At 42.8% G+C, this 11,338-nt stretch overlaps 1 protein-coding gene across 2 annotated transcripts in view; it reads left to right on the top strand.

The window, feature by feature from the left end:
- Nucleotides 1-2,180: 2,180 nt before the first annotated feature.
- DGUOK (deoxyguanosine kinase) overlaps nt 2,181-11,338 on the top strand; it is a 34,325-nt gene continuing 25,167 nt past the window's right edge. The window contains exon 1 of one of the 2 annotated variants that reach the window (XM_019969912.2): nt 2,181-2,399. In XM_019969912.2, coding sequence (XP_019825471.2) covers nt 2,258-2,399 — 142 coding nt within the window. In that variant the 5' untranslated portion in view covers nt 2,181-2,257. The remainder of the gene's footprint in view (nt 2,400-11,338) is intronic. The other variant, XM_019969913.2, reaches the window with a different exon arrangement.

Raw genomic sequence — 11,338 nt, 5'->3', positions numbered from 1 at the left:
AGTAACTGGCAGGCGAAATGAATTCTGGGGGTGGTGGTAATGCTTTATTTCTTGCTCTGATTCTGGGTAACAGGGTGTGCTTAGTTTGTGAACATTTCATAAAACTGTATACTTATAACACATGCTCTTTTCTTCACTACATATTCTGCCTCACTAAAAAGTTGTTTTAAATGACTCTTGAGGGAATTCTCTGGTGATCCAGTAGTTAAAACTCTGCACTTCCACTGTTGAGGTATGGGGCGAAGTGGGTTCAATCCCTGGTTGGGGAACTAAGATCTTACATGTACAAGGTGCAGCCAGACACCTTATTTTAAAAAATAAGTAAATAAATTAGTTAAATTATTTTTAGGAGCTCTAACTTTTAGGAACAGGTTAATTGCCTATCTGTACCTAAACCTCCCAGAAACTTTTGTAGTTAACCTTCACAGTCACCCTGAGGGCAAAGAGACAAACAAGGCCATAGGATGGTGAGAGCTTCTCAAACTTTTTTGGAGGAATATTTTCCCAAGTCGGAGTTTACATAGATAAAGAAACAGAAGTAATTTTTCTACGGAGAAGTGACTGTGGCAGAGGAAGTGGGGGAATGGGACAGATTGTAGCTGCTCCAATATCCTTTAGCACTCTACCCAGGTTATCCTAAATAAATTTAGAATCTATTTTTTAATGTGTGTGTGTATGTGTGTGTGCTCAATTTTGTCCAACTCTTTGCAACTCCATGGACTATAGCCCACCAGGCTTCCCTGTTCATGGGATTTCCCAGGAAAAAAATACTGGAGTGGGTTGCCATCTCCTTCTCCAGGGATTGAACCTATATCTAAATATACGAATGTCACTTCAGCCATCCCATATAAACATCAATATAGGAAAAGGATCTTGTGCCTGCTTTGCAAATAGTTGTCCTGAGACTGGCAGGAAGGCAGCAGGGCACAATCATTAAAAGAATGGCACAGTTAACAAGAAGAACAGGAGATCACAAAAACAGGTTAGAACCTCCTAGGCCCAAGATGGCAGAAAATTTGACTTCCAGTAGATGAACCTCATTATATGCTCATTGTAATACATTAGCATCTAAATGACACCCACAGGCACCATGACAGTTTTGAGGCTGACCATAAATGGGCAAAAAGTGGGTGGTGCTCCAATTTCTGGAAATCCTTGCCCCTTCTCCAAGATGTTAGAATATTCCACCCACTCCCCAGCCCATAAAAACTAACCACCTCCACACCTCTGCTGCTCTTGCCTTCTGAGACAGCCCATACACTGTGGAGCGTATATCTTCCTAAATACACCTGTTTTCACTTTACTATGGCTAGCTCTTGAATTCTTCCTGCAAGAAGCCGAGGACTCTCACTTTGCAGCCTGTCCCAGGGATTCAGTCATGTCTCTGCTGTTTTTGACCCCATGGACTGTAGCCCACAGGGTCCCCTAGTCCATGGAATTTTCCAGGCAAGAATACTGGAGTGGGTTGCCATTTTCTACTCCAGGGGATCTTCCCCACCCAGGGATCGAAACCAGCTTTGTTAGTCTCCTGCAATGGCAGGTTGATTCTTTACCACTGCACCACTTGGGAAGCCCTCCACCCTCTTCACCCTTATGGACTTTTTGCTTACTACTCAAATCAACTGATTGAACTTTATATTTATTCAAGAAGCGAAACAAGAGGTGGCGTGTAACTAACACACTAACTTGCTAATTTATTCAATAAGATTTCAGCATTGCGGTGGAAGTTATACGGAATATGAAGTTAACTTGTGTAAATCATCAGACTGCATCATTTTCCTACTTAAAACTGTCCAATTTCTTCCCACGTTAGAACAAAAGCCAAAAAACAAACGCTTGGGGGAAAAACTCGTTTAAAATTACAATTATTTTTATTTGTCTTTAGTTACGAAATTTATTCTAAAGTGAGACAAATATGCAAAGGTGATGAATTGTTGAGTTATGGCAGTTTTTAAATGCTGCTTTTCCAGTGAACACAAACAGACAAGCGAATAAAGCAGCAGCAACTCCAACTTTCATTAAACTCTCCAGTACCCAACACTAGAAGTCTTTCTTGCAACACTTTCCTACAAATATCGCGAGAACAGAGAGATTTCCCCCACCCCCCCCCGCCCCCCGCCTCGGCCCCTCCCTTCGAGCCAGCTCAACACCACCTACTTCCCGCGTGACGTCAAAGGTGCGCCGGAGTGTCTCTACAGCAGTATCGGGGGCGGAAGTGCTCTCGACGGAAGTGATCGCTGCGTGAATCGTGGGTAGGATGACCGCTGGCCGGCTCTATCTAAGGTTGCTGCGCGCACCCTCGAAGTTCATGGTTCAGCGCTTACTCGAGGGTGTGCCCCCTTCCAGGGGTCTACACGCGGGGCGTGGTCCCCGAAGGCTCTCCGTCGAAGGCAACATTGGTAAGGGCCAGAAAGTAGGTGCCAGGCTTCGGCCTCCGCAGAGCAGGTCCCTGAGAGGCTAGGAAAGGGAGTTGGGCCCAGAAGCCCTTCCTTTTCGATCTGTTGCGGCCAGGCTCCTTGTTCTGAGCTGCCAGACCTTTCCCCACTCAAGGTGCGCTGTGTGCCTTTGCCTCTTGGATTTTTCAGACGTCAGGCCTTCGTACTCTCCCACAGGGATACGTTTATTGAGGCATAAAAACCACGCAATCTGTTAATGGGACAAGAGCTATCTTGTTTTGGTAGATCAAAATGGAAGCGACAAAGAGAAGGGTGAAATTTCTTTGTTCTCCTAAGATGAGGTTGCTAGATTGAGGGGAGGAAAAAAGGATGTCCATTTAAAATAGCATTTCAGATAACAATATTTTAGTGTGTGTCCCATGCGGTATTTGGAACATACCCCCCCCCCCCCATCTAAAATTCAAATTTAACTGAGTGTCCTTATTTTATCTGGCAACCCTACCGTAAGTTCATAAACTCCAGTCATTCAGATATCACTTTCACTATTTTTCCCATGTCTCTGCTGGTCCCACTATAGTTTCTTAACATTTTTCTTAGAACAGCTCACTTTTTAAACCTAAAAACGTGTTAAATTAAAAATAACTGTTGTAAGAGTGAATAGAAGTCCAGTACCTTAATAAAAATATTTCAAAATAAAGCAAAATATTCAATTAGTTACTGTTAGTTACTAATGTTGCTAAAGTCTGACTTGAGGCTTTTACCTGTAGGGTGCTGAGCCCTAAAAAAGGATTAGGAAGTTTTAAGTATTGAAGACTTTTAGCAGCAAACTGACAATTTCTCAATTTGTTCATTCAACAAATAGCCCTTTGAGCAACTTCCATATTTCAGCAGTGCTGTTGGCCCTGAGGATACAGTAGTGAAGAGAACAAATAAAATCTCTGCTCTCATGGGACTCTAGTAGAGAGAGATACAGAATTAACAACATAAATAAATAGTATGTTAGATATTAAAAAGTGTGATGGAGGAAATACAGGATTGAGAAATTGAAGGAAGTTGCAATTTTAAGTTGAGTTGTCAAGACAGGCCTCACTGAGAAGGTGATAATTTGAGCAAAAGCCTGAAGAAGGTGAGGAAGTGAACCATGTGGGTAATGTGGAGAAGAATCTTCCAGGCAGAGGAAAGATCAAGTGCAGAGGCCCTGAGCTGGGAAATGTGTTCAGGGAACAAAAGGAAAGCTGCTGTGGCTGGAGTGGAGTGAGGCAAGGGGGCAGGTGAGGGAGATGAGGTCAGAGGGTAAGGGTGGCTAGATTGTATAGGCCTTGTAGTCCATTATGGAATTTTACTCTGACTGAGATGAGAAACTGTTGGAAGATTTGAGCAGTCAAGTGACTTGATTTGACTAAGATTATAAAAAGATCACTCTGGCTGATCTGTTGAAAATAGAAGGTGTCAGGAAGTTGCTGCAGTGATGAGTTATGGTGTGTAGGACCAGGATGTTAACAGTGGAGGTGGTGAGAAGTGATTCGATTCTAATTTCATTTAGGGTAGGGCACACAGGAATTGGTAACAGGAAATTGTGGAGTATAACATAAAAGGGGTCAGTGATGACTCGAATCATTCTGGCCTGAGCAACTTGAAAGATGGAGTTCCAATTCTCTTAGAGAAAAGTGGGAATAACAGCCTGGGGACAGAAGGGTGATTTCAAGTTTTTGGTTTTAGGCATGTTAGATTTTTATAAGCTTATTAGATATCTAAGTAGGGCTGGATAGTCAGTTGGATATATGAGTCTAGAGTTGAGTCTCCCTGGATTGTAGTTATACATGTAGATGGTATTTAAAGCCAGGAGCCTATGTATGTTGATAGAAAGGACCATGTCCCGGGCATGCAAATGTTAAGAGAGATTGAGATGATAAGAAGAAACCAGCAAAAGAGACAAAGGAGGAATGACCACTGAGATGAGAGGAAAGCCAGAAACATGATATACTGGAAACTAAGTGAAGAAGGTGTTTGGGAAAGAAATGATCGACTGTATAATGTTGTTTGAATAATGGAACTCTTTGGTGAACTTGAACAATTTATAGGAGTGGGGGCATGAAAGTCTGATTGTAGAGGTTCAAGGAGAATGGGAGGTGAGGAATTGGAAACAGTGGGTTAAGACCACTGTTTGGAGTTTTCCTTGAAAGGGGAGATGTGGAGTAATAGCTGAAATGGGACAAGGGTTTGAGAGAGTTAGATTTTGTATTTTTTTTTCTTTTAGTAAGAGGAATTAGATCATATTTATAAGCTGGTAGAAGGGGAGAAAATTGGTGAAACAGGAGAGAGGATAGACTTGCCAGAGTGATTTTAGTAAGCAGGAAGGAATGGAATCTCTTGCCCAAGTTAAGAATGAGAGATTGGCTTTAGCTAGGAGCAGTTTATCCCTAATAAACAGGGAGAATGGCAACATAAATGATTACTGACCTGAGTAGGTGCAGTGGGAACCTGGGGAACATCTTCTGGTTGTGTCAGTTTCTCAGTAGAAGGAAGAAAGATCAGCTCAGTGTGAGGAGAGAGGAAAGACATGAAATAGTCTGGTTAGTGAGCAGGAGAAATGTAGAACTGCTGGGCAGCATTAAGGACCCATTTGGACTCAGCGGTCTTGAAATTTAAGTGAGACCAGTCACCACAGATGTGTGTTTTTCTCCAGCTAAATCAGAAACATTGAAGGGAATGAGAGGGGCTACCTGCCTCATGGTGTTTTTTTTAAAAAAGATTTTCTGTCCTATATTTTGGGAAACATGCTGCTAAAGGAAACTTTGTCCTCAGAGCCCAGAGAGGAACAGAGTACTTCACAAAATAAGTGGTTTGGACAGATGATCAAGTGAAATTTGAAGTGCCTATCCCAGTTTTCCTGCCTTTTGCTTTTCTTCTTATCCTTTCCAGATTTCTGGGCCACCTCCTTGCTTTTTCCTGCAGCCAAAGCTCAGTGTGTGCCTGCTGTGGAGGTAGACTCAGATGTGGTCCAGGCCTTCTCCTGTAAGGAACTCACAGCTAAGTGGGAGGAGCGGACTTATAAGCATCGTTTCTATACCAAGTGATGAGTGCTATGTTCGGACATGGAGACTTGGAATCTCTGGGGTAGGAATTCCTCCCCCAGAGGAAAGAGTGTTCCAGGCACAGGAAGTAATATTTGCCAACACAGAGCCTCAGGAGACATGCAGTTTTAATATCAGGCTTGTGCTGGGAGTTTGAAGGGCCTGTGAGAGGATAGCAGAACAAGAATTTGGAAGGGTAGGATTTGCCAGACGCTGAACAGCGAGGAGTTTCTCACGTAGGCTATGGGAGGCTACTGAAGACTTAAAGCTAGTGTGTGCCATGGCCAGATTAATGTTTAAAAGGAAATGGACTAGAATGAATGAATAAAAATAAAGCTTCATAAAGTGGGCATTTTGTATGTCTTATTTGCTGCAGTACCCATCATGCCTTGCATGCAGTTTGTTGAATGAATGTTGGTGTAGACAGACTAGGCTTTGTGGCCATTGTAGTTGGAGGGAGGGAAGATGCAGGCCTGAACAGAGAGAATGGTGGACATTATCAGACATCATGATGGTTTGAGAAAGATTTTGGAAGTGGTATTGACAGGACCTGGTGACCACTTGGAGGTGAGAGATAAGGAGCCTTAATTTAGACACTGACTGAAAACTGAGGATGGAAATGAAGGAAGAAGCAGTCTTGGGACGTAAGAGTGACGTTTGGAGGAGGTGCCTGAGACAAGAGATAGATGTTCTGAGGTAGATTAGAGTAAGTGCCTGAAGTGCATAGACAGATTGGAGCTGCAGTCCCAGACATGGAGGTTGTTGACTTGTCAGGGTAGTTGTTGAAGTCTTGGAAGTGAGTGCAGTTGCCCAAAGGAAGTGACTAATGCGAAGTGGACTGGGGGATCTTAATCTGGCTCTTTCTAGTTTTATCTCCTATTATATTATTCTCCATCACCCCCACACGGTGATGACTCTCCCCAGACAGAATTGGGCACTGCCTCCTCTGTGTGCTCACATAACATTTTGTACCCACAACTTCTGCAGCACTTGGGTTCTGTTGAGATTGTTGACACCCTCAGTACTTTTCCTGGATTAGCCACAGAGTGTCTTGTTCATCGTTGTGTCACCAGCATCTAACCCATGTGTGGCCTATTGTACTCATTCAGTGTTTGCTAGATGCTTGAATCCTGGGCTGTCATAGCCGTGTGCAAGTTAGTCATTGGTATCCACAGAGGAAACACAATAAACTGCTTGTACAATCAAACAGTTATCTTGTTCTCTAACCACAGGTGACATTCCCCCCCACCCCCAAAAGTCGGAGTATCCATTCAGGAAACCTGAACAGGGGAAGGTGAACCCCTGTCCCAGCTGGAGTTAGATAAGTTTAGAGGGACCTGTCTTGTTTTCTGCTCTAAATGTTGGCTATCTGACCCCGCAGGTACGCACAGTAGCACGTAAGGAAATGGATCAGTGAAGCAGCAAGTAATGGCATCTAGCATGAGTTGTGAGCCATATGTTATGATTAAAAGTCAAAGCTTGGGATCTAGAATCCCTTAAAATCTAAAAAATAAAATACCTACCCTATCTTTTTTATATAAGTGTATCCATCACTAAAGTGTATTATCACCTTCCAAAGTCAGTTATTTTGTGTTTACAAACCTAAATTGAATAAAGGATTGCTGTAGGAACTTTTGTTAGTGAGTCATCTCAGACTAGTCTCTTTTTTTTTTTTTCCCCCGTCTTGGTTTTCAAAGACCCAGCAGAGAAGAAACCTCTCTTTTGCCATTTAGAGGCTTGTATGTAAAGCAGTGGAGAGCGTTCCTAATAACATTCCAGCATTCAAAATTAGTGATTTAACATTGCTAATGTCATCTTTTATTTTCATTAAATGTAAACATTTGGGCAAGATTCCTAGGGAAAAAAGGAATCTTTGTATATTGGATACAATGTTAGGAATAAATTGGATTCTCTGTTTCTGTGATTTACATCATTCTATCCATCCATCTCCTTCTTAGCACCTGGCCAGATACTCAGGATGCAAAGGAAATAAGGTTGGTCCCTGTCTTCAAAACGTGAGTTCCCAGTCTAGCTGGAGAGACTGATGAGTCAACAAATAATTACACTGTGATGCCTTTTAAAGCAGAACAGGCAGTAATTAACTCTGCCCAGGGATAAAGTGGAGCTGGAGAGAGTTCAAGGAGACCTCACTGAGAAGGAGACACTGAAAGGATGAATCAGCTGGTGGGCAGAGCTGGGGAGGGCATTCCGGACCAGCAAAGGTCTGTGCTGAGTGCAGAAGCTTAACTACACTTTGGAAGTTGTGAGGACTGTTTTTTTTTCTCTTTTTTTAACAATGATTTTTTTTTTCTTCTCATGAAAAGAAGAGAAAGTAATCAGGGCTGAAATATATCAAGTTTCTTTTAAGTCAGCTGATGATTTTTTTCCCAGAATGCTTTTATGCTCAGAGTCTCAATATAAGTTCCTTGAGGGCAGCATCTCAGCTTACTTCATTTTAGTTATAGTACCCGCCGTTAGTGGCTACTCTGTAAACATCTGTTGGTTGAATGAATGAATATAGCATCAGATATAGTTCCTGAAATAAAGGCTTTAAATTTTCTTTGGAAGAATTTTTTTGCTTAAAGATAGGCAGTTTTATATTTACTGCTTTTGCTTGCTTCTTGGTAAAGGATTTTACATCTTGTTCAGAAGAAAATGCCTAGAGATCATGGTATATTTAAGAGGCTCCCATGAACTACAGCTGTAAGCATTACATCAAGATACTATCTTAACTACTAGGTTTTAGTATAATGTAAATCCCATGGACAGAGGAGCCTGGTAGGCTGCAGTCCATGGGGTCGCTAGGAGTCAGACACGACTGAGCGACTTCACTTTCACTTTTCACTTGCATGCATTGGAGAAGGAAATGGCAACCCAGTCCAGTGTTCTTGCCTGGAGAATCCCAGGGACAGGGGAGCCTGGTGGGCTGCCATCTGTGGGGTCGCACAGAGTCGGACATGACTGAAGTGACTTAGCAGCAGCTGCAGCAGCTGTAACAGGCATTGTATTGCTAGTTTATAGAAAAACTTGTGGGAGGAAAAAAAAACATGATTTAGGAAAAGATGAATGTTAACAACAGAACTGTTTGATCCATCCTGTGGAATGACAATACTGGTGCTAATAAAAGTCAACTTGTTGATGTAATGTGCTCTAATCACAAAGTACCTCCCGCCCTTTCTCAAGTCACGGCACACATAATACAGTACAGTGATAGCCAAGGCCCTAAGGGAGCGTTTAATGCTGCTTATGAGGCCTGAAACCTCCCAAGTTTCATGATATTAGACGTATACTGAAAAAGAACAGTTAATTGTTTTAAGTCTGAGATAATGATATCAGAAGACGCTGGTGCTCAGTATAGAGACCAGACAAGGGGGAGGCATTTTTCAGCTGGCCCAGTGTTACTCTGAAGAAGAGAACGTCTGGACACAGATGTTCTGGTCACTAGGAGGAAACCAGTGTAGCAGTGGAGAACTAGACAGCACCATTCTTAGGAAACCCCTGGGAATATTTTAAAACCTAAGTCTTAAAAAAATAAAACTTTTTAAGTTTCATTTCCTTTTAGGAACAAGAAAAAAACTATTATGGTCAAGTATCATAACCCCCAAAAAAGTTATGTATTATAAATACATAATTTTGAATTATTTTTAAAAATAATCATTCTGTATTGGTGGGTGGTGCTTGGCACAGCTGAGCTCCACTGGAGTGCAGTTCTGTGGTCATTCTATGGTAAATTACCCAGGCTCTCCGAGCCCTACAGTGACATGGATGGCAAAGTTCCTAGGACCTTCCATCAGCATTCATTGTTATTCTTTGCTGAAAGTCTAGCTTCTCATTTTTAAAGTGGCTTTCCAAAATTTTTGGAATGGGGAGTGGTGTGCAAGTTGGGGGTGTTGCACTGGTGTGATTGTTCCAGTAATTGGGACTGTGTATTTCCCATTACATCTCGTTTATTGGCATTCCGGGTTTTGTGTGTTTAAATAGCACCAGTCGGTTTCTCAGAGTACTGACTGCCCTTGGATGAACTAATAGTGTCTGATCTCAGATGTGAAGTTGGCACACCCTACCCCTCAGGGCCCTTCCTTTCCATCTGCAATTGTTCCTTGGGTAGTTGTTTTTAACTTTAAAAAAATTTAATTCAAACAACCATTTTACCCCACCCATGTAAGAAATCAGTTACCTTCATCTTTTCATGTGAATTAAAATAGTTTTTCAGCCCATAGCCAGGAACCATGTTTTAGCTTTCATCAAAAACCTGCAATCTAAATATTGACCATCTCTGCCAAATATTTTGAACTAGGGACGATTCAGGGCTGGCAGATGTCTGATAATAGAAAATTCAACCAGCTTGTAGTTCCTGCAGCCCTGTTGGGCACTCCATGACAAGCCCAGAAGGTCTTCTTTGGTAGTCTGGGATGTGGTTTTGGAACCTATATTTTTTAAAAACCACCTCTGTTGATTGTGATCAGATTGTTCTGGATACAATCTGAAATGTAAGTCTACATCACAGTCACTTAGGGCATACTTGAAAAATGTGGATTCCTGGGGGTCCAACCTCAGAGATTCAGATCCTGTTAGGAAACCAAAATTGAGACCCATGAAAAATCAAACCAATTGAATGCTAAATGTATCAGAGGCAGTTAATAAATATTTGTTTGAGTCAACTGCCCAACATGGTAGGAATTTGGTGTGAGCTAGAGATGTCCTGAACTTTGTGGAAGAGGTGGGCCTTGGGCATGATGGGGAAGGGATTTAGACACAGGCCGAACAGAGCAGGGAAAGGCATTTATTCATGGAAGTGTGGGAGGGGCAGAGGCGCGCAGGAGCTCGGTGGACGTGGGATTGAGAGATGAGCATGACTGTACAAAATGCACAGATTTCTGTTGTGTGTTTTTCACCCCCTGTGTTCAGAGAGGAGTTGGAGCAGTGTATGATAAATGTCACATATTGGATGTGTGGGCTCTCCTGCTGAGACATCTCTTTACTCCCAGTCATCAACCATGAATGGCTGATAGAATCGAAGGAAGGATGCCTCCCCTTTCCTTCTCTTAGTTCCATTTGGGTTCCTTCTAAGGGTGGAATTCACTTGAGAAAGATCATCTCTGATAGGGGAGATTGAGCTCCAAGTGCTCAATTGTTTTGGATGTTTTGGTTTTTAATAGATGTGGGTTTCGTAGGGAACTGAAATTAATAATGTATGTTTGATTCACTCGGCTGGGTCATTAGTCTGGGCTTTGGTTCCTGCCTTGGAGGAACCCCGTCTTCTACTTAGAGAAACAGAATTACAGTGGCAGTGATGGAGTCTTATCCACGTCGCCAGGCCAAGCACAAGCATTGCCGGGCCAATCCAGCTTATAGGTGTGAGGTCCTGAAAGGCTGCACACAGGATGCGTATCTAAGCAGAATCCTGAAGACTGAGTAGTAGCTGGTCAGAGGAGGAGAGGAGGTTCCCCAGGAAGTGGGAAAGCACATGCGAAGGCACATTTGCAGCAGACCACACGGCCTGATTAAAGTTGCAAGGCGTTTGGTCCAGCGGGAGCTCTGGGTGTCTGAAGAGAAGCTAAGGCAGAACCGTCTATGCAGAGGCCAGGTTTTTATATGTCTTACAGGCCATGCTGGCCTTCCCTGGTGGCTCAGACAGTAAAGAATCTGCCCGCAATACAGGAGACCTGGGTTCGATCCCTGGATCAGAAAGATCCCCTGGAAAAGAAAGTGGCAACCCACTCCAACCTATTGCCTGGAGAATTCCATGGATAGAGAAGCTTGGTGGCCTGCAGTCCATGGGGTCATAGAGAGTCAGGCATGACTCAGAGACTTTCATCGTCACCACCACCGTCATACACCATGCTAAAGGGTTTGAATTTTGTCATG

The sequence above is a fragment of the Bos indicus genome, chromosome 11 (assembly GCF_029378745.1).
Source record: "Bos indicus isolate NIAB-ARS_2022 breed Sahiwal x Tharparkar chromosome 11, NIAB-ARS_B.indTharparkar_mat_pri_1.0, whole genome shotgun sequence".
Taxonomy (NCBI): domain Eukaryota; kingdom Metazoa; phylum Chordata; class Mammalia; order Artiodactyla; family Bovidae; genus Bos; species Bos indicus.
This window is presented reverse-complemented; position numbering and strand designations above follow the sequence as displayed.